Genomic DNA, 24520 nt, shown 5'->3' with positions numbered 1-24520 from the left:
AATTGCCGGTAGCGATTTTCTATAGGCGTAAAAAGAAAATGTATTGGTCCCTAGTCTTTAGGCTCGGGACCATAAATCTCTCTATAGACGGGTGAAGACAATTTATTGCGTCGCGGTATTTAGACTCTAAGCCATAGAATTTTCTATTGACGAGTAAAAAAAATTTAATGCCTTCAAATCTTTAGACACTGGGCCATATAATTTTCTGTAGGCGGGTAAAAAAATTTTAAGTTTTACCAAGCTTTAGACTCAGGGCCATAAAAATTTCTATAGGTGGGTAAAGACAATTTATTGGTTTCTATTTTTTAGACTTGTGGCCATAGAATTTTCCAGAGACGGGTGAAGAAAATGTATCGGTTCCCAGTCTTTAGACACAGCGACATAGATTTTTCTACAGCTGGCTGTAGCTGTATTTATGGATTTCTATGGCCGACACCAGAGGGCCATACGGGGTGATAGCCTGCCATATAATTTTCCATAGACGAACATAGATCATTTTTGTAAGGGCAGCACCATGATGATGTGCTTTTGACACTCTCTGATAGGTCCTATCAGCTCGCTGTTTGGTCTGCGCTTAAACTAAATGCCATAAAACATTTGTCAAGAATTATATAAGACACGTACTTTAAAAAAGATATACGAGAACGTTGTTTTTTTTTTTCGAGCAATACTTACTCCGTTACACGCAATCGAAGTTTATGAGGTAGAGCCTGCATCCCGCTAAGCCCCACCCCGTGCTCACTGGCTGAAGAGACGATTAACGTGTGAAGTCTTGGTTTTAAAATTTGATACCCGTGCCGTAATAGTATTTTGATCGGCAATGCTTTTTTTTTAGCTTGTAAAACGAATGATCTTGATAGAGTGATCGTTGTTTTCAGAAGTACCCTAATGTCGCCGTTTCCATATTCGTGTGGAGCGATGTAAGAAAAATGGGTACTGATGTCTGCGCAGTGCGAGCTCAACGAACGCAGCTCGTTGAGCTCGTCTATTTTTACAAGTGCGTTTGTTTGCATTTACCCAAGCGTTCAGAGGAAGGTCTCCTCAACCGGCGAAGTTTACAATAAACAGCTATCACAAGTACGGGCCTTCGAAAGACCCATACGGCTGCATATTTTCGTAGCGCGACTGCCCTAAGCCAAGCGTTTCACGTCTACTATGTTGCTCCATGTGGCTTAATTTGTTCGTTTGCGCGTATTGATGGTGAATCAGTATGTTGGTTCCTATAAGAGGGACCCCGCTGCCCTGTAAATTGTGCAACCGTCGTGATTGCAACCACGGTTTCATTGCCGAGACGACACCGACACAGGTAAGAATTGGCGGGCCATTTGGCTGGCAGCAATAAGGCGCTCGGCTCTTATTAGGTTAGTCCAGGTATGTTCGCGTCATTCCGCAACGAGGAACAAATTGGTCGCAAGGTTTGCAGTGCACCTAGCTTGCCAAAGTGAATATTTTTAGATCACGTTTTAACTGTGCGTCGTGGCGCTCACTTGTTTGCGGATACCATGCGAAAACAAATAATAACAAGAACATAAAAGCTGAAATGACTGCATAATTATTTTGTTACTTTTTTCACATCTCGGGTCGTTCTTTACCGCACATCGACGTACGCCGACTGATGCTTGCATTGGACCATCGCTCCCGCATGATGGAACGCTAGTACGCCGCTTTTATGCTAGAGCCTTGCAAATGTTGTAGTTTTTTTTTTTTAATTCGGGGGTGTAGTAAGTAGCAGGTGGACGAAGTCGAAAACGAACCCCAACGCGCAGCCTTCATGTCCACGTCTACAGGCATTGCAGACGCCGATAGTCTGTGGTGAAATAGCAGGCAATGCCGGAGGCTGCCGCGCGTCTGCTCGCATGATAGCAGGTGGTGTGAAACGCCAGACTAGACGCACAAGATATCGTGAAAGGGAGACACTAGACTTCCGAGCGTGTTCAGTCAGGCAGCGAAGACAATCCAGTAGAGGTCGGCATTTTAGGTCGCCTTCACGCCCCCTCCCCCTCACAGCCACACTCACGTAAGCCCCTCACTCACCCTCACCCTCCCAGTCACACTCACCTTCAGCTCTTCACTCACCCTCACTGAACCTCACGGCCCTCACGCTCTCTCGCCCCTCATTCCACTAACGCACTCACCGCGCTCACGCCCCTCACGCAACCAAGGCCCTTACGCCCCTCAGGCGCTCACCGCCCTCACGCACTTATGCCCCTCACGCCCCTGACGTCCCTCGCACCCCTCATGCACTCACCGCCATCACGCCCGTCACACACTCAAGGCCCTCACACCACTCGCGCACTCACCGCCCTCAGGCACTCACCGTCCTCACGCCCCTCATGGACTTATAGCCCTCACGCCCCTTTGGCCGCTCAGGCACTCACCGCCCTAACGGCCCTAGCGCGCTCACACCCCTCACGCACCCATGGCCCTAACGCCCCTCACGCCACTCACCGCCGTCACGCCCCTAACGCTGTTATGACCCTCACGCCCCTCATGCTCCTCACGCACTCACTATCCTCATAACCCTAACGCACTCATACCCCTCACGCACTCACGGTCCCCACAGCCCTCACGGCCCTCACTCACCCTTGCACACAAGAATTCTGGTACAGAAAATCACCAACCCTCAAATCACCTGTTAAGATAAGGGTGAATGTGGGTGACTGAGGGCCCTCATCAGTGAGGTTGGCGGAGGTATGCAATCCAGTAGTAATGGGTGGGGCCATTGATATTTGGGCGGGGCTTAGAGTGGTCCGTGACCCCCACCTAAATTCTGCCTGACTGCTTGAATATTGCATGATTTTTGAGTGTTTTCATGGAAAATTAATATAAAATATGTGCCCAACTATGTTTTAATTTTTTTTTCATTGCAGTGTCTCTTTAAGGTGAAAGACGTGTATGCAATATTGTTAAGTGCGTGGCGGATTTGACAAAACATGCGGCTGTCACGCACAGAAATGGGGTTTGAATTCCGCTCTGCCCGGATTACTACTTTATTAAATCTGCACTTTTCTAAGAAATTCTGGCCCATATTCTTCTGCCATCGAGTTTTTTAGAGCGCAACTCTTATGCGCCCGTTTCCGGGTTGAGCGGCGAAGCCATCGCTGTCGGCGTCGCCGTCGCTGTCGCCGTCGGCGTAATTGCGAGTTGCATTATGAGACGTTTCCCCGATAAAGTTAGCGGAGGCATTTCACCGCTAAATTTAGCGGAGAAGATTTTTCCACTAAATTTCTTGGAAACATTTCCCGCTATACACGGTGGGAAAATTTTCCCGCTGAATTTCGCGGGAATATTTAACGTTACGTGACCTCAACACCAACTCGCTAATTTCCCTGCCAGATTTATGTAAACTTAGCGAGGAAATTGACGTCACCTGACGTCAACACAAATTAAGTTTGACCGCTAAATTTAGCGGGAAACTTTCCCCATTAAATATAGCGGGAAAATACTCGCTCAATTTCCCGCTAAATTTTTCGAATATTTTCTTGCCCAATTTAGCTGGGAAATATACCCCGCTAAATTGAGGAGCAGTAGCAAAAGAGGAGGAGGAGGGGAAGGAAGGGCATACCCTCCTCTCCGTACCTTCACCTCCTCCTCCTCAGGAGCTGCGCTCTAATTCGGCATTACAAAGAATTGTAAACATATTTCTTTTTTTTTAGAACATTACTGGGCTTGTCGCGTGTATGAAAGTAGCGATAACGTGCTGCCTCGAGTAAGTCACCCATCCTATTGCCGACGAAAAATACGTGGAACATTTATCTTTAAGTCTGTAAGCACACCTTCGCCTCATTAAACGTTTATTTATTGTTCTTAATTTGTTTTGTTCTTTCCATTGGTGAAAACCTTACACCAGGCGGAAAGCGAATATAAATCAATACGTAGCAAAATTATGTGTCTGAAATGCCTAAGCTGGCTGTCAATCCTTAGATACGTCCCGCACGGAATCAAGCTCTAATATTAACATATGATCGATGCCTCAAACTCACTCACAACACAGTTATCTCTGAAAGTACCTAACTATAACTAACTCTAAGACAACTATAAGAAATATAGAAATGCGTACGATGACTTCTGCGAAATTTTTTTAGAAGTTCCGATGTTTTCTCCTTTATCTCAGTATCGCCATGAAATGAAAACGTAGAATGATAAAGTTATCAGTATATTGCAAACGCAACACACGAATTTTGCCATCTTTCCTTTTATCTTTGAACTTACCGCTGCTTTTTCACTCCCCACAAACACCGATTTGGCGGGGATTATTACACACGTAAATGTTAATTGTGAATTAGCCACTTGGGGACATACAAGTCAGCTAAAAACGCGTGTCGCATATTTCTGGCCATGATTACATATTGGAGCATTCTAGGAGTTTAATTATAATGGCCTACAAACCACATAGAGTTTTTTTTTTAACTAAGAGAAAACAAAATTAAATTTGTGGTATCAGCTGAATCAAGCTTGGACTTTAATGGCTATTGAGCTCATCAACAAGATATGATCTGCAACGCTAAAAGAACGACATTTCATTGTCACTTCTATATATGTAATATTGCACAGAAAAGCGGTATCTTAACTTCTTTCATATTAATTTATATTTTTTTTTCAAGATAACTTATAGAACATATTCTTACTTACAAAGGTAGCCCTATATTTAATGTTTATGAATATATATAGAAATGAATAGCTTTCCATTTATACATCTTTCTAGCTTATTTAAATAACCGTAAAACTATATTATTCCTCAAGTAGGATGTTAAGACTATCCCGGTCATGAAACAAAAAGCTTTATATTCAATGCAAGCCCGTAATTTTAATCAACACTGTTTTTATTTTAAAGAAGAAACTGATGATTAAAATTCTCTATGAAGTTTTATTTATGCCGTTTTAATAGGCCGCTACTAAGGAAAAGTGGCAAAATTGTACGCAAAAGGTAAAAACGCCAAAAGCTGTTATGCACCAAAAGCGTTTCGAAGATTGATCGCAATGTCACAATTTATACAGTCGGGATTTAACAATTTGTCTAATTTATGTGAGTGTGTTGAAGCTAAAAAAAACATTTTATATTGTTTATTGTTTCTATACAAAATACTCATGCGTAAATTAATTTTTATATGTTTGTATTTTCAGCAATCGGCCGTTTCTTATGAAGCAGTGTATCAATTCAATTTTTACTACCAAAATAAAAGCGTCACGACAGAAAGTGCAGAAAGTATACATATTGAGGTCACCCGTATTAAAAGTACGCAAGTGAGAAATATAGTGGCATAATGTAGTTCATTTGTTTTTACACCTTTTAAGAAAAACAACAAAAAAATAAAAATAGGTAAAAAAATAAGACTCACGTTTCGAAAGGCGGAAACTGATTAGTCATTTCTGAGCAAAGCCTGATCGAGAAAAACAGCCATAACGAGAACGTACCTAAAACTGCTGTGAAACTATAATACGTAAACCTAAATATTAGAAAAAAAAAGGTATTTCTTTATATTTTCATTCAGTTCCCTACAGCGCCCTTGCTAGTCCATTATTGTAGGGGGAAGACAGAACCAAATTTTCAAATGCAAAGTATATACGTATCGAAAAACAGAGGGCTCTGTGATGCGCGAGGATTCACAATGACAGCAACAGCAAAATATGTGGATGATAACACGACAGAAATTTTACAACAGAAACACCATGAAAAGTCGATAACGAAAAATTAACACCAAACAAAGACAACTAATTTAACAGAACATTTTGTAGACATGTAGAAAAAGAGAAACGGGGAGCAGAGATAATTTCAGCAGGTATGTTGCTTTAGTCATGTATTGTACGGGGAAATGAACTATAATTATATGTGTTAATTCTGCACCTGTATTTGCGGACTTTCATAGGGTGTTCTGTACGGCGAGACACGTTGGCTGGTTCGTTTATGTATTGCACTTTTTCAATGCCATTTCTGCGATTGATTACGCTATAAAATAAGGAGTCTAAGATATTTTGGGCGGTCTGCAAGTGAAGGCCACCCTAGTTTATTAGATATAACAAACGAGCTAATCTAGAAATCATAGTCGCCTGACACAAACCGGGCTGCACATTTCTGTATACGTTCTAGCTCAGCTATACTTGTCTTGGTGTAAAGATCGCACGCTGTGCAAGTATATTCGAAAATCGGACGCACGTTCACCATATATAAAGTTTCTTTGAATTTTGTAGGTGCCTGACTAAAGTCATGTTTAAGAAAGCTGAACGTGCGGCTAGCCTCAGAGGACAGATAACTAACATGAACATTCCAGGATAGTGCGCTGGAAAACAGAACCCCTAAATACTTATATTCTGGAGAAACAGAAAAGCTTGTGACGCCAAGGGGATATCATGTGAGCAGAGATCCTCGCTTCTTAGTAAACCTGACTAGATGGCATTTGTTTAAGTTTAGAGTCATTGTCCATGCTTGGCACCACAATCAAAAAGGGTTAAGGTCACTCTGCAAAAGCTCAGAGCCCGTTTCACACATGAAGTCATGGTAAACACGGCAATCATCGGCATATAGTCAGACGCGACTATAAATATTCACTGCTAAATAATTTATGTATATTAAAACGAGAATGGGACCGAAGACAGATTATTGAGAGACACCCGACACAACGGTTACATTTGACGAACTCAAACCGTCGAGGACCACATTTTGCTTGCTTCCAACTAGATAAGCTTGAAGCCATTTATCAAGTGCATCTGAAATATGAATGGTAGATGACTTTTGCAGCAAGAAAGTGTGTGATACTGAATGAAATGCATTTATAAAGTCTAAAAAGACACATCGCTGCATCAATAAACTATATATAGTTTATTGATGCAGCGATATCATGGGTAAATCTACTAATAGTGTATCACAAGAAAATCTCGTTCCTAAACCATGTTGCATTAGGTGAAAACAAAATGTCCTTTAAAGGGTTTATCAACCGATTAAACATATAAATCCCAACGCAAAGAAATTGCCTTGTTAAAGACACTGAACAGGTCAGGACGAGTCACTGATTGTGGTTTTTCTTTTTTCCAGTGGTCCACCACGTTTACAAGCCACAGGTGTACGACGAGTTTGTGATCTCGGGCAACGTCGCAGTGCTTCGGTGCAGCGTCCCGAGCTTTGTACGAGAGTTCGTAGATTTTGTCTCGTGGCACCGGGACGACGGTCTGGCCATCACGCGAACATCAAACAGAGGTAAGCGACGAGGCCTATGTCAATATCATCTGTAGACACTCAGAGTGAGAACGGCAGGAAACCTCTTTTGTTTTCCAGCCTTGAGAACCAGCTTCCTACCTTCGAAAACGCTTAAGAGACTTTTTAACCTCGAGCGCACGCGATATTACGGCGGAAGACGCTCAGTCATTGTTGTTCTGTGAATGACTGCAATTCAAGAGCTGTGCCTTTCTCACCGCCCCCCCCCCCCCTCCGCCTTCACCCCCATTTTCCCCTCCCACAAGCGTCCTTGCTATACACTATTTCACTCTAAGTCTGATGTCAACAGACGTTAACATCAGATGAAGACAAGTTAGCCGCACCGAAACTACAACGTTATGCCGCTAGTCCTCTCTGTGCCTTTTCTCCCTCCAGCTAAATGAACCACGCAAAGCGAATGCGCTATGGTCCTGCGCGTTTTTCTGTTTGGCATTGGTTTCCTGCTTTAGCCAAGAGGCGCAGCGGAAAAACCGGCTTGTAGCGCCCTCTACGATTTGTTTATCGCTATTGGGTAGTACAAACTAGCGCATTTGAATTTGTTCCTCGTTAAAACGTTAGCCGGCGGCATGAATTGCCCCATTTGATTGTTTTACTGCACAGAGTCGAGCCAATTTTTAACGAAGAAGGCTCCTTTCGTTCCTCAACACCTAAGCGAAGAAACTCGTGATGCGTGCTATAGCAAGCTGCGCCTACGCCGTACAAGAAGCCGCAAATTTGGTGTAGGCGCAATGTCACTCACCAAGAAAGCGAGCTTCCTGTGATCTCGAGCTTGAGGTGAGCGTTATGAGACACGTTAACGTGTTTTGCCAGCAAAACCATTTCAAATTGTAGTCCCTCCCTACAGCTTACGCGAACAGCTGATGTCCAATCTCAAAAATGTGCGAAAGCAGACGGAAGCGATCGAGCGGCGACTGACCGTCTGTCGGCCCCGAGCAGGACATTCCTACTGCACGCTGCGTCTTGAGCTCTTGCAACTTTTCTTGCTTATTTGCGCTGTAAGCTTGACGCAGTGTAAGATCAGCAGTTGGAGCTCCGCCTTTAGCACATGCTTCTTGCCCAATTAAGTGCGTTGGTGCGCGCGCACGCTTGTCCTTTCAAAGGAAAGCTTTTGCTGGAGGCGGGGTTTTTGCTGCCGATCTCACGTTGCAAAACATGTAGTTCAATCGGATCGCTCCACTGGTCGGAGTGTATAGCGTGTTCCTCTTCGTAAAATTCGCATGACACACGTTTTGATGCGTGACATGGCCAATTGATCGTGTGGCCGTGCTTAGCAGAACAACCTGGCGGGCGAGAAAAAAATCGTATCTCTTACTCAGTGCCCCGGGCGGCCCTAGTATCGTTCTCTCCGCCCGACTTCGTACGGTTTCAATGGAAATCCTTGGAAGTTTGCGACGGGGTTAAGCCCTTCTTGCTCTTGACACTTGACGACGCAAAAGCACCGTCGATTGCAACGTTTCGATCGAGGGCGCGCTTGTTTTTTCCCGGTTTCGGCATGCTTGTATGAAGGAAAAATTACTAGCTTGCGGCGAGTTCAGGTCCTTGGGGTAAAGTGCGGTAACGACTATGAGTGACACATTTTGAGTCGTGACCACACGAACGCACAAATAACAGTGGCGTGCAGAAGTAAACAGCTGCCCGAACAGATTTTTTTTTCTTTTTTTTTTGTGGGGCGGCGGGATTTGTACTACTCAGACACTCAATTACCCGCCACCGGAGGGCGCCAGGATACGTTCGAGGCTTCAACGCACGAGACCTATTGGTTTAGCGGGTCCTAGCAAACGTACCAGTGCCGTGACAGACCCTTTTGTCGCTAACTGATTAAATCAAACGAATCGTACACTCTTAGAAAAAAAGGGTATATTTCACACCCTTGTCCTATATACGATACCCAATACTTCAGTACGACGTACAGCTCGCTAACGTCGAACCGACGGTCCTAACTTTCACGAGTGGCTTCGTAGCCGAGTGGTACAACTTATAAAAATAGCTAATGTACCGGTTACTGAATACAAAAAAGTAATGGGTGTTTTCTTGGCCCTACTGCAAGACCTCGGTGTTTTTGTTTGTTTTTTCTACTGTAATCATTTATACGTACTTTAGCTGTTTAATGAGTTATATATAACCGTCCTCAAGCCCCTCCTAAACGTTGGGGCCGTCTGTTCGGTGTCAGTGCCCTGTACGTCGAGCTGAAATTGTTCGGTGTCGTACATGAGACAAGGGGTGTACGAATATACCTTTTTTTTTTTCTGAGTGTGTAGCATCGGTCGAGTATAGGGGATCTCCGCAGTTCTAGCTACGTTCAGTCAGCATCGCCATGAGCCAACGTTCCTCAACTGAGCTAATCTAGTAACATTGCCATCAGCGTCTCATAATGAGCGCGACTCTAACCCGCGTCGACGAGTCTGCCCCCGTACGGCAATTCTAGTCGAGCTTTGGTGTGCTGGCCGCTTGGGGCGACTTGTTAATGCATTAAAGATGACGTCATATGCAGTACTTGTCTTATAAGGTGGATTTCCTATGTATCTAGCATAGGGTCCTTGCGCGAGAACATGATGCAACACTACTTCTGGCTGGAAATCTCAGCGGAATCTATATCCTTGACTTTCATGTGCCATTTTCCCAAGAGATTTTTTTTTACCTTCATAGCAAAAGTAAATTGAGCTGTGTCGAACACTTAACCTTATCTCAAAATTAGTGCTAGCGGTTCGTACTAAATGCCAAATTTGCAGAGCTCGTCAATTCCTGTATAAAATGTGCAAGCGATTTTTGAAAACAACTAACGGGAAAGCGGTGATCGACAAAGCACAGGGATATTAATGAACTTGAATGGGAGTGAGGTAGACACTGTGAACGGGCCCTATCTCCTGTTGTTACTTCTAGAGCCTCGCTTGGAACGTTCGAGTAACTTCGGTACCTATTCCAAAACACTAGCGCCATATCTAGGTGGAAACCCTTAAATTTATTTTTGCGGTAAAAAAAAATACTGTTTTTTTACGCAAACGTTGTATTTCTATGTGCGCAGGTAGAATTCTCCCAATCATCCGAGCTCTTTCGCGCCGTATTTGATTCATGCAGCTAGAGCAGTCTGGAAGAAAAGGAAGCACCGGGCGGTACTTGACTTTAATTTGTACCAATATTTAGTTGCACGAGCCTGGGCTCAAAAACTCACGTCATCCCTTAGAAAAACTATGAATTTCCGTTGATTTTCTAATTTACTCTATGAGAATACATCAGAAACTCATATGTAATTTGTGTATGGGATGCGCGTTCAAAGTGGCCTCGGAGAACACCGCACACAATTCCAGAGAGGATAAAAACGGGTAAGCTTAGATTTCACCATCCTAGATAACTCCGCCCTCGTTCTCGAGCTCCGTCGTAGACGAAAACGAATGCCTGCTTTGCATTTTACCGACATCAAAGAATACGCTATAAAAAAATCCCTTGCGTTCGAACGAACAGCAAGAATCGCGGAAGGTGCCACCGGCAATACCGCAGTCGGCTTCTTGGAATTGGATTTTGTAGTCTTCGAGCATGCTGCTACGACATTGAACTAAAAGTGGCGTCATGTACAGGGATTCAATTGGGTGGTGTACGGTGACTTACTTTCGGCTTAAAATGTCGCGAGAAGCAATGTTTGTTATCTCTCGGCGTATGTCTTTGTATGTGCGAAAGCAGTTTTGAAGCTCGGTTAAGTTACTTTGCCTCACGATCCATCGCTTCCTCTGAAGTAGTCAGCGACACGAAGGAGCGTCATCTGGCGCCCTTTTGTTTGCATACCTGTCTTTATTCGCACATACGTGGACCGAGAAGGCGACTGTCGGCGATCTTAGTGATCCCTGTAGATACGCCCGTGCTAATTCGAAAGGAAACCTATCGGAGTAGGTTTGGGTTTAAGCGGTCAAAATATGTTCCCGATTGTACTCATTGAGTTGTGCCGTTGACAGAACCACTCGCCATGCTTAGGCTTCTGACGAACACCAAGAACGAGGCAAATAAATAAGCGTGTGCTGGTAATAAAATCGCAAAAGGCGCGGACGCTGTTTGTTGACATGGAGAAATGCGGCTTACAAAAAGGAAAAAAAAAAAAGAGCGTTTCTTCAGACCAATTTATAAGTGCGAATGATTTACAAATACTTAGGCTTAAACGCGATACCTGCGCAGCATGCCCACAAGTTCGCGGAAATGCATTGAAAACAACAATCGCACGTAATCGACCCTTTCATTATATTCCATCATATCGCTGTTGTAGCGAAGCTTTTTTTTTTTTTTTGTAATTTTTAGTCAGCCGTCATTGATATGGGCCAGCGGAACTGCGAGAAACCAGCCTCGAAATCAAGAAGTTCATGCCTATCACGAGTGAAACTGCTTTATAATAGGTCGATCACAGCAGTTATCCGTGTCTTTAAGTCAGCTAATATGAGAAAGCAAAAACAGTTAGGAATGCAGAATTGCCATATTACTGGAAGCTAACTTCTATCTAGCGTTGCAAAAAGGGATTTAATCATGGCCCACCGCTGAAAACTTGCGCTGTGAACCCCGCCGGGCACACTACACAAATGTAAAGCAGAAACAAAAAAAAGCAGCAGCCAAGTCGTCGTGATTCTTCGAGAATGGTTCGCAATCTGTAAAAATTTTGAAAAACATGAGATGAGAAAAAAAATATACAGAGGCAGGACGCATTTACGCTGGAAGGCTTAGGCTGGAGGTAGTGTCCGATACGTTCCTCATAAAACGCATTCCTGCATATGTCGGTTTGACCGAAAAATATAAACAAAATTTCACTTTTTCACATCGACACCTGCACGTGAGAAAATTTCTGGTGAATCATACAGCCGCCATCCGCTAAAACTCCCGCTGACGTCATTAATCACACTATCGCTCCAACCGCCGTCACTACGGCTAAGTTCATAAAGAAAAAAAAAAGTTTCGTTCGCTGAACTAGATTTGGAAAACTGCAATATTTCCCTCTACTGCAAACGTCTTTACCAACAGTGCCCTAAACTCGTCAAACACAAAGTTGGAGCCGAAGATGATGGAGCGCACCGATTGGTGCTCTCCGTCAGCTTCGTTCCGTCCAATACTCTGTCAACTTAGTTACGCTTCAAAGTAACGACACTTACCGATCTTGCAGCCTAAATCATGTTTGCCAGTTATCTGAAGCTTGACCCGCAATCACGGGAAACGGTCATCCGTCCTCCGCAAATGTTCAAACAGTTAGTCACGGAGTAAATCACTATTAGACGAGCTTCCTGAGCACCGAATCCAATGCTGAGGATGTTGTCCTCTTGAGCCATGACGATCGGCAGATGCGTCTGCTCTGCACATGCATCAAAATGGCGGCGCCCACAACAATACCGAGAAACGGAGTGCCGATACTCTAAGCGTAGTTCATTTAGTGCCTCTAGATTGGACAATCACGACTATGATTTTTCGTTTTTGTCGCCGACATGCAGTCTGCGCGCTCCGCGAACTTTCGGCTCCAAAACTTTGTGTTTGACAAGTTTAGGGCCCCAGAGCTTTTGAATGGACAGTGACTAGCGTGATACTCGTTGTGGTGAGACGGTGGAAGACGCTAGGCGGCTCTGCGTAGTACCACTAGTGAGGAAGTTTGTGGACCTTGTCTTCTAGGGGGTATTGTATACATTCCATATCGTTCTACCTTCGATAACGCTTCGGCGTCTCGTAACACTCGAGTGTGCATACGACAATAGAAGACGACAAAGTGCAGGGAGTGCCTTGCTTGGGGGGAAACGAGGGGGGGGGGGGTTGAAAGAGATGGTGTCCAGAACCAATACCACCTAATACACAAGGATGGCGAACTACGTCATCGTTGTTGGTAAATCTGCGACCCGCTCCATGCGGCAAACATACTAGAGTTCGACCAGAGTGCCCGCAAATTAGTGGACGTGTCCATCTTGGTGTCGCCGCCGCTTGCATAGCGTTTCTCGTGAGACGCTGCAAGAGGGAAAGACTGAGACACTGACGCAGGACAGGCAACGCTGCGTGTGGATATTTATTTATTTTTGTTTTGACGGGGGGGGGGGGGGGGGGAGCTACGCTTCGTCAGGTATTGGCCGGACACCCCGTTTTTCCGGCGCATGCGCAGGACCATCCGAGCAGTGGAACTTGCACTCTGTGAGGCTAGAACTCGAAAATTGTAAGACAAGGTACGGATGATACATTGGAGCGAACTCGAGAGCGAAAGGGAAAACGGCGCATCAATCTTTGAGGCGCGCTCAGGATGCGGCTCATGAACGACAACGGCGCCAGAATATTTGACAATTACGCCAGCGCCGAGCTACTGTCACTGTGACACACGTTACGCGGTAGCATCTTTTTTTTTCCCGTTTTTTTTTTGTCTTGTGTGATGGGTCTTGACAAGACTTTGAAGCCCGCACATCCCGTTTTCAGTGCAATGTAATCCTGCGGCGAAAATCGAAGTATCGATGGAGCCGCCGACGACGATGTCACGGCGGCCGCAGTAGTGGGAGCCGTCATTTCTCACTTGGCCTCCAGCTTCGAACGCACCTCGCCTTGGCTTTAGTCCTTTCACTGCATCCCGTGCCTCGTAGCAGAAACGGATAAGCTTTTGGGCCAGCTTGTTTATCCATACTTTGTAGTCTTGTGCGAATAGTGGTTTTTGAGTTCGAAGTGAATTCGAAGCGAATAGTGGTTTTGGCCGACTATTTTCGAATCGAATATCGAATAGTTTTTCCACGCCTTTCACTACCATAACCTAATGCTTAGACAAAGTTCCGGCGAAGCTTGTGAAAGTTGTTCCATCTGTTCATTTATGAGCCAAGTTTAATCTATTTATATTTATGAACTGTGACCTCAGAAGGTCTGATATCTTGGGATGGTAAGTAAACAACAAGTTTGACATAAAATGAATTCGATGGAAATGGCCAACTATTCCCAATTGAGGGAATTTACAAATCTTAAATACTCTTTCTTTAATTTCGAGTCAAGAAAGAATAACTCGCGCATGATGAACGCAGGTTGTAACGGCATCTCTGCCCAACATATACTCTTGCAAAACAGTCAGTTTAATTTTAAAACTTTTACTACAATGTAGATAGTTATACACATTATCAAAGTTTCCATTTATTTTCATATACAGCCGACACGCGTGCATCATTTTGCTTTGAATGTATGGTTTTCGTCCAAGCACGCAACTGCGATATTCATACTTTTCCAAGTGTTTATCGCGGCGGGTTACTCCGTTGAGTGCGCTTCTTACCGAGCGTCGATGTAATGCGGAGAAGCAACACCCGCAAAGCTTGCTTCCGCGGGTATTGCTTCTCCGCAGTGCACCGGTGCTCGGTAAGAAGCGCACTCAACGGGGCTAACCCACCGCAATCAACACTTCGAAAAACGCGAATAGTAAAGTTTTTCCCGAAACGAATATCGATTAGTGTATTACTCGGAACTACTATTCGAAATTTCGAATATTCGCACAACCCTAATCATTTGTTTTCCTAAAAATAGCACGCGTTACAGAAGTGTCATAACGCGATTCTCATTTCGCCTAGACTCTCGAAAAATCTTTGTTCGTCTAGTTTCCCGCAGAGCACATGGAAAAACCATGGGGGAAACCTACTGAGAGTGCTCAATAAATGACATGGCCGAAAATTGGTTCAGACCAAAAACAGTCAGTCTGCGCAGTGACACTAAGCGTGACGTTGCCCCTTCTTACGTCGCGCTCCCATGAAACGTCGGATTTCTGTATTTTTACACCTAAACACATTATCAGCCTGTTTATTCTCCGAGCTTCCTTCATACATTGTAGCGATTGGATTTCTCAAGTGTTTTGGGGCGCGTACTAAATTTAATGGAGTCAGTTCAGGCACTGCGGCCGCCGCGTTATTCTTTTGGGAAAATTGTATCTAAACAAGTTACCACAACATAAAAATATGTTAAAAGGTCGATACTTAAGCAATTGGCAATTTCAACTTTAAAAAAAGAACTTAATTTCGCAAAAATGAGAAATAAAGCGGAAATCATAATGCATGCAAGGAGCAGACGGGTTTCATCCAGTTCAGGTCATTCCGAGGATTCAGAGCATTTAGGTATCGTCTCCAGTCTGAGGGTCGTAATGTAGCGATAGTGGTTTCAGAGTGAGGGCGGTTTGGGATTCCTCTCGGTTCTGAATCGAAATGAAGTTCTGTAGGTCGCCGAAGACTTGACTCCGGGAACACTCTTCAGGAGGATAGCGTGGAAAAAAAACGGCACCATTCTAGCGTACGACCTGGCAGCCCAGTCCTGCTTTGGAATATGTCTCAAGCGCCCGGTCCTGGCAGCCAGTCGCTGACTGTTCCGTCCTGACTTTTCCCCCGTGCCCTCGTTCACGTCATTTTCTCCTTCCTTCCGTATTCTTCTTCTTAAAATGTCCACATAATCAGAGGTGTGCAGAGCGCTTATGTGCGCCATTTTAATACTTCCTAGTAGTTGCCAAAGCATTTTGTGCCATTACATAAAAAAATCAATTTAAATATTCCTTAAAAATACGAATAAAACAAGGAATGTTATATTAATTTGGTGAATAAATTTATATTCCTTAAGAGCATTTAAAACTGAACGCGTTTTACTCATCGCTATCTTTTCATTAGTATAGCAGCGTTTTGTTCTTGACACACAAACTTTTAGTTGGTTTTGTGTATTTCTGTAAAGCGGTGCGAAGGATGATGCTCAGACTTGCTTGGTATAGTCTACGTCTACCAAATTGTTGTATAAACCGATAAAGTGTCTTCGCTAGTTCAAATACTTACCTTTTTCTTACATTGTTATTGGGCATCTCCGTAACACGATTTGATAGGTAAAGCGCTTCAGAATCTCTAGAAATTGGATAACATATGGTGCAAAGCGCGCTCATACTTGTTTATTTGTTTCAGCTACAAGCCACACACACATATATATATATACATATATATATATATATATATATATATATATATATATATATCACTGGGCTTGGCAGCAGCAAACCAACATGACGCCTAAACTGTTCTTCGTTCTCGTGCAGCTGCTGATCATGGCATCCCCGTGGCCAGTCGACTACCATTCTACAAGTCACTTCGTCCAAGGAAACAACCACGCTACAGCGCTGATTGTAAACGTACACTTGCCGCGTGTGAACTTGCTGTCCTTAAACTTCACGTCGTATCGACAACCACTCCGCGTGAGCCCCAGAGTTGCATCGTCACAAGTCACCAGACCATCTTCGACTACAGCGCCAGCGCCTCCGGGGTATAAAAGAGCGACTGAGGCCAGCATCCACCACTGGGCTTGGCAGCAGCAAACCAACATGACGCCTAAACTGTTCTTCGTTCTCGTGCAGCTGCTGATCATGGCATCCCCGTGGCCAGTCGACTACCATTCTACAAGTCACTTCGTCCAAGGAAACAACCACGCTACAGCGCTGATTGTAAACGTACACTTGCCGCGTGTGAACTTGCTGTCCTTAAACTTCACGTCGTATCGACAACCACTCCGCGTGAGCCCCAGAGTTGCATCGTCACAAGTCACCAGACCATCTTCGACTACAGCGCCAGCGCCTCCGGGGTATAAAAGAGCGACTGAGGCCAGCATCCACCACTGGGCTTGGCAGCAGCAAACCAACATGACGCCTAAACTGTTCTTCGTTCTCGTGCAGGTTGGTCAAATTGATTCTGACTCTCACAAAAGCAATAACATCTGTCTTTTACTGCTGCCAAGCCCCCAGGCATGTTCTGATTTCATATCCGCTATAAACTCCATAATCAAGTTGGCCTTGTCGGGCGATGTAGAACTGAACCCTGGGCCTACAACTCAGGAATTGCTTGCGCAGATTCTCGAGAGTCAAAACAAGATGGCTCAAGACGTAGCGGACATCAAAACGTGGAAATCGTCATTCGATCAAGCGCTTGCAAAACTTGATAATCGCTTAGATTCTATCGAACGGACGATTGAAAACCTGAGCATGGAAGTAAAGAAAATACAAGATTGCGAGGAGAAAATAACAGGTCTAACATCTTCCGTATCGCATATTGAACTGAAACTGGACGATCTTGAAAACAGATCGCGACGCAACAACCTAATAATTTATGGTATTCCTGAGGTAGCTCAAGAGACCTTTTACGGTTTAAAAGAGTATGTAAGTGTGAACATCTTCGAAAGCATGCTAGGCGTCACGGTAACTTCCATCGAACGCATGCATAGGCTAGGGAAAAATCAAAGAAACAAAGTGCGACCAGTTATAGTACGGTTTTTTGACTACAATGATAAGATGGCCCTCTTGAAAAATGTTACGAAGCTAAAAGGTACTAATATCGCTATTGGCGAAGATTACTCTGTTCGTGTACAGTCATTGCGTCGTAACTTATGGGAGAGCTCCCAAGCCGAGAGAGCTAACAAACAAAAGGTTAAACTCGTCTATGATAAGCTCCTTATCAACGGTGACGCCTATGTTTGGAACTGTGATACTGCTCAGCGTGAAAGGCTGCATGCAGCTTCTTCATTTTCCCAACCTTGACGTCAACTTACAGGGCCAAGTAGTTTTAAGCTGATTAACGTAAATGCTCGTAGCCTTTTGAACAAGCTTGACGATCTTGACATTTTGTTAGCTGACCATGACCCCGATGTACTGGTCATCACTGAAACATGGCTTCATAGCTCTATCAGTGACTCTGAAATTGTTCCCAGCGGATTTAAAATCATTCGAAAAGACCGGTGCTCTCGAGGTGGAGGGGTCGCAATAATGTTAAAAGATACGCTGAACTTTACGGTTATGAATGATGTTGATGGAACCAAGTCTTGTTGGGCTAGAATAAACTCATTTTCTCCTCCCATTATTGTTGGTGGTGTTTATCGTCCCCCTAATGCTGACTTGTCGTTTTTAGAAAATTTATACTCACACCTCACGCCCATTGTAAAAAAAAATAAGCACGTTATTATTGCAGGTGACTTTAACCTTCCCAATATTAGCTGGGAAAATCTTTCTCCTTTGAACCACAACTGTACTGATTCTGTCTTGTTAACTGAAATGTCGTTCAATCTAAACCTGTATCAAACCGTCACTACAGCCACACGTGTTCAGGGTTCATCGTCAAATACTCTTGATCTCGTGTTTGTTTCAAGTGATGTCGCGAAGCGCACCTTTTCATGTGAGGTCTCGGAAGGCATCTCAGATCATCGCATTGTTGTTTTTGAATATAATCCCTCTAGTGTAGGTCGTGCTAGTCCTGCTCGTAGGAGCACACGCAGAGTGTACGATATTAAGAACGCGCTCGACGAAAGTGTTATTGACCAATTTGCAATTAAACATGACGTTTTTCTTAGTCTGTACTCTTCGCCAGAAAATAATGTTAACGAAATGTGGCTGTATTTCAAAAACCTAGTTCATTGGTGTTTGAATCTTTATGTGCCTAAAAGAACTCTCCGCTCCAAAAATCATAACAAACCGTGGTTAACGCGTAATATTATTCACTTAAAACGCAGAATTCATAGACTGCGCAAAAATAAACACAATCTTCTACTAGGAGAATATACTGACAAGATGAGGGAGCAAAAGCAGGTGTTAAACAATTCTATACGCAAATCCAAGTATAACTTTTTTAACGTCTCACTACCTCGTTTTTTAATAACAGACCCAAGGAAATTCTGGCGATACATTTCTCCCAAGAAGGAACAGCTAGATAAAATAATTGTTGACGGAGTAGACGTAACTGCGGGGAAAGAAATGTCCACCGCCTTTAACCAGTACTTTTCCAGTGTGTTTTCGCAAGACAACGGTGTCGAACCGAGCTCGCCAGATTTTCAGTTTGCACAGTCACTGCCTGATATTGCCGTCTCTGAGGAAGGAGTGTTCGCTTCTCTGCTCAGTCTAGATACTAAAAAAAGTTCTGGACCCGACGATATACCGAATGAATTTTTAATGAGATACGCGGAATGGTGTTCTAAATATTTATACTGTTTATTCGAAAAATCGCTACGAGAAGGTTCAGTGCCAGATCATTGGAAATGCGCAAGAGTCGTTCCCATCCACAAATCGGGGAGCACCGATGACACTACTAATTATAGACCAATTTCTTTGCTCTGCACGGTCAACAAACTGCTTGAGCATATAGTACATAATCATATTTCTTCTTTTCTCGAAACAACCAACGTTATTTGTTCTGAACAACATGGATTCAGGCGTAAGCTCTCTACGACTACGCAACTTACGGAAACGGTTCATTATTTTTCGGAAATTATTAACAAAAGGGGGCAAACGGATGTAATATTTTTAGATTTTTCGAAGGCCTTCGACCGTGTGTCACACCCCAAACTTCTTGTAAAACTATCTAAATTATTACCAAATGGCAAAGTGCTTCGGTGGATTAAAGACTACCTATGCAATAGGAAACAGCTTGTTGAGGTAAAGAAGGAACGATCATCATTACTGCCGGTGCATTCAGGTGTTCCCCAGGGATCCGTGTTAGGCCCTCTCCTTTTCCTCGTTTATATAAACGACGTAGTAAAAGATAACATAAACATAAATTTTCGCCTATTTGCCGACGATCTGGTTATATTTTCTGAAATTAAAAATGGCGCAGATCAAGCTAATCTCAATTCGAGCCTGAAAAAAATCAGTGACTGGTGCCAGACATGGCAAATGCAGTTAAACCTTGAAAAATGTGTTTCGATGACAATAACGCGTAAAAAGTCTCCGTTGGTCTTTTCATACAGTTTAAATAACTCTGCTCTGCAACAAGTTTCTTCATTCAAATATCTTGGAGTCACTATATCTTCTGATCTCAGATGGAATGCCCAGATTGACTCGCTGTGTCAGAAGGCGATGTTCAAACTGTGGTATCTGAAACGGAACTTACGACACTCTACATCTGCAACAAAATTAATAGCCTACAAATCTCTCATCAGGCCACTTTTAGAATATGCTGACATTATTTGGGATCCACACACATTATCGAACATAAATAAACTCGAAAGAATACAAAAGAGGGCACTAAGATTCATTTACAACAAATACAAAAGATTAGATTCTGTGAGTGCCCTATACAGCATAGCCGGTATCCAGCCCCTCCAAACGCGTAGGAAAATTAACAGACTCACTTTCCTATACACACTGATAAACGATGGGTTTAGAATAGACAGGTCACGCTATGTCACTCTAAAATCTGCGAGAAGCACACTTAGCTATCATGCCTTATCACTTACAGACTATCAATGCCATACCGACTGCTTCAAGTTTTCTTTTTTTCCTAAAACCATTACTGAATGGAATGAGCTGCCTTTTGACATCGTAAACACGACTTCCATCCAATCATTTAAAGCCTCGCTCTTTTCATTATTTAAATAACCTCGAGGCTACTTATTGCTTATTGTTTTGATTTTGTTGTGACTGCTGTCTGTTAGCCAATTTTTCAATGCACTGCTCCTGAAATAGTTTGGCAGCTATATATCTCGAACTAAGTTGTGTTGGTCGTTTGTGTATATAACATCGTTCAATGTCTTGTTCGCTTTCTAGCGTAAATGCTAAAATGTACATGGCAAAGTGTAATGATGCTCACTGTTTCGTTTCATTGTTGTGCAGTATTTCGGTTGTCGGTTTCACGGTTTCTGCTCTTTAATATGTTCGTTGCACTGGCCTTGTCCCATATTGTACGTTTCAGTCATTGTTTAGAAGCCCGTCCTACAACGCCCTCCTTGAGAAGGCAGTAGTATCTGTAAATAAATAAATAAATAAATAAAAATATATATATATATATATATATATAACACTTCTACAGGGGTAGCGAGCCGCTAAGGAAAAGGTATGTGTACCTAATGTACCACAATAAAAATGTTTAGCTCGAGCAAACGAACACCAAACGTTCGTAGTAAAATACAGCTACGGGTTCCGTTTTATCACGACGCCGGTTTCGTTGTTCGTTAAGGCTAGAAAGAAACAGAAATAAAAATAATGACCAGCTCGGTCCTCTTTAAAAAAAAATACAAAAAAAACAACGCGCATAGTGCGCTAGCATCGATGTTTCAGAAATATGTATACTTGAAATAGACCAATTAAAGAAAAAACACCTTTTAGTATTTTTTTTAATCTACATCGATATCAATTTGGTTCCCTCTAAGTACACAAAAAATAGGCTTTTTTGTTGCTTATGAACAAGCCGGGCTCCGTGATAAATGAAGGCGGGTGGCACTCTGAATGCGGTAATAACCAACTGCGCACAGAAACGTTACAAATGACCTAATTTTTCCTGTTACATTTTTGTTCATTGTGCACTGCGTCGTTTAACACCATTCGAGCGTGATAATGCTCAGTTGGCTGAACGAGCAACCAAAAAAATCTGCTCATATTCTTGTGTTAATAACACGTTTTCCTTTTCCATTATTTGTTTTTAGTGTTATGCAGGAAGTATATTATTAATTTTGGTGTTGCTTTAGAGTTACACTGAGAAGCAGGAACGAAACTAAGAGATGGTCACGAATACGGCTGAAAAAACAGCTATTATGGATCGCCAAAATTTCTTAAAATGAAACATTTACTGCTACATTAATTCTGACACATCTCGTTCTTTTTAACGTAATACAATTTAAAAAGAAGGACGCTGTATTTTGTTTTTAAGTGGTGGTTTAAAAGAGTTCCAACATACGTAGAAAATAAAAGAAAACTTAGATAATTATAGACGGAAATCAAATTACCAAACGTAACAACACAAAAAAAGAAACCAATCGAGGAAATTGCGTGAGGCTAAGTTAAACCGTACTCATAATGTGAACATGTAGATTCACATTCTTCTTTCTTTCCAAACTTAATACGCCTGCTCACTCTGTACTGGACTTTGGTGTCTCCGTTCATTGGAACATTTATGGGAAAGCCTCTCAGGTAATTAATATCTCTGCTTTGACATTTTTTTTTTTGATAATAAATGTTGTTTTTTCTAATATGCTGTAAAAATATGTGAGCGTACAATGCGAACTCTATAACGTCAATGCATAAATGTGTGGATCATGACATTGTAAAAGACGTAGAAATAACACTGTTTTTAAAAATCATACCTCCCTCCTTTTTTTTTTTGTTCCTGGAGAGTATTCTAGCGACCATGTCTTAAAAATGCGAAATGAAGATCAGATCGGGATATAATGCGAATCTATGCAATTGGTTACACAACGTCTCAATTAAGCGTATCAATGAGAATTAATAAAAATAGCTGCCTCGCGAAACCTTTTGTATTTCCCAATAATTTGATAGAGAAAAGAAATCCGAAAATTCGGCTCTGTATCTTTCAGTCATTGATTTATTATACTGCACTTTTGAGTCATTTTGTCCGAACATTTTTGTTGTTGAACAACATCTTCGCTAAGATTAGCGGTCATCTCCACCAATATAATCTTTACGTAAATATGTTTTTATATATTTAAAAAAAACCTGCCGACCATGTTTAATTCTTTTTTAGAAGAACAAAATCTAGTAAATTTAACGCCACCGCTGAGGAAGACCTTAACGTTCTGAGATGGGCTATTGCTGTCAGGTTGATAATCCCAAGAAACTTTGCAAGGACATGTTAGCACGTGTCCAAGAAGGGAATCAAGGGATTTTCCGCCGCCCTGCAAGAGCTCCGATGTCTATCTGGGACCTGATATTAGCGCAGAACTGGCGAAATTAGTCAAAATGTGCACCAAGTGCGCGGAATTCAGAGTTCGGTTTCGCGAGCCTATGCTTAAGACGCATGCGCCCGAAAGTTCGTGGCAGGAAGTTGGCATTGACCTGTTTGGAACTGAAGGGATCTCAATCCCTGCTCGCAGTTGACTGCTGTTCTAGGTATCCTGAGACAACTCTACAAGATCCAGACTCAACATCTGCAAGAGTCATCAAGCGCCTGAAAAGTGTTTCTTTTTTTTTTTGTGCTAGGAGTGAATTACAAGAGATTGTTAGGTCTGACAACGGCCCTTAAGTCAGCTCGTCGGCGTTCAAGGAGTTTTATAAAGCTTACGACTTCCAACAGGTCACAAGCAATCCTCGCTACTCGCAGTCCGGCGTGGAGGCAGAGCGCACGGTAAGGACGCTTAAAACTTTACTAAAGAAGACTGACGGTCTTTACCTTGCTCTATATCTCTATCAGAGCACTCCTGGCCCTTCACGATACGGTTCAGCCCAATTGTTGGTGGGTCGACGTCTACGCTGCAGAGTACCCTGCCTCCCGAAATTACTGGAGCGCCAGACAGTGAACCACGCGGGGTGGAGACAGCGTGATGAAGGATGTCGAATGAGGCAGAAAGCTAACTTTGATCAACGTCATCCAGCAATGCCTCTTCCTACTCTCTCCGAAGGTCAGCGAGTCTGGCTGCAGGGAACGAGCTCCGAGGCCAGGGATCTCCAGCCGCCTTCAACACCGAGACCCTACCGTGTCTAGGAGGGCGGCAACGGTCTACGCAGAAACAGACGGCAGCCGGTTGCGGTACCTGGTCCAACAGCGAAGCCAAAAGTCTCCAAACAAGAGAGTCCCGTCACATCCCCATCTCGTGACCGAGCCCGAGGTCTCCCTTCGGCTTTATCGGAAGATAAAGACTCACACCGATTTGAAGACCAAGCAGCCAGAGGACTTCGCCATCCAGAAGCTCGGGACAGAACAGTACTATCATAACCAACACGACACCGTCTCGCCAGAAGCGACGATCTCGCTTCGTTCGCGTAGTTAGAACTCCAAAAAGACTTAGAGTTAATGACTCAGCGTTCTTATAAGTAAGACAATCTTTAATGTGAACGAGTTTTTGTGGAATAAGTTGTAGTATCATCCTACGAACCGTGTTTCGTGGCCCTGATATCATCAACACGGTACGATTGAGGCTGCATTTGTTTTCTTTCTTTTCGTTGGCACTGGAATGTCTAGAAGGATGGGGTCACTGAATAAAAAGATTTTTTTTATTCGCTTCTAAACAAAACACTTGTACGAAGAAACACCGTAACATGCTTTACAAAATACGCCCCAGGAGATATATATGAGATTTCCATGTTTCGCGGAATATTTTATATCGGCTAGACGGGCTGATGTTTTGAGGATCGTGCATGGGAACACGCAGCGACTACAGGATTACCCCGTCAGAATGCCTTGCTGCAGACATTACGGCCACCTTATATGTACACCTTCATTTGGTGTACACGAGATATTTGCCTAGGTCTCTTGATCGTGCATCTAGGGAGTTACGCCAAGTGTTTGATACTGAAAACAGACGTGGATTGTATAGCGACACGCTTGTTTCACTAACGTCAAAAAAGTTCGCTTTTCAGTTTTCTTTTTTTTTTTCTTGCTAAAGGGGTTTGCGTTGGGTGTA

The 24520-nt window shown here is 43.2% G+C and overlaps 1 protein-coding gene across 1 annotated transcript in view; it reads left to right on the top strand.

Annotated features, from left to right (window-relative positions):
* The first annotated feature begins 6886 nt into the window (after nt 1-6886).
* Nucleotides 6887-24520, top strand: part of LOC8027808 (Down syndrome cell adhesion molecule homolog) — a 232735-nt gene continuing 215101 nt past the window's right edge. Inside the window, exons 1-3 of the mRNA XM_042286222.1 lie at nt 6887-6891; nt 6923-6972; nt 7031-7192. Coding sequence (XP_042142156.1) covers nt 6887-6891; nt 6923-6972; nt 7031-7192 — 217 coding nt within the window. The remainder of the gene's footprint in view (nt 6892-6922; nt 6973-7030; nt 7193-24520) is intronic.

The sequence above is a fragment of the Ixodes scapularis genome, unplaced genomic scaffold (genome assembly GCF_016920785.2).
Source record: "Ixodes scapularis isolate PalLabHiFi unplaced genomic scaffold, ASM1692078v2 PGA_scaffold7__128_contigs__length_106722199, whole genome shotgun sequence".
Classification (NCBI taxonomy): Eukaryota; Metazoa; Arthropoda; class Arachnida; order Ixodida; family Ixodidae; genus Ixodes; species Ixodes scapularis.
Note: the sequence above shows the minus strand (reverse complement) of the source record. Positions and strands in the feature narration are given on the sequence as shown.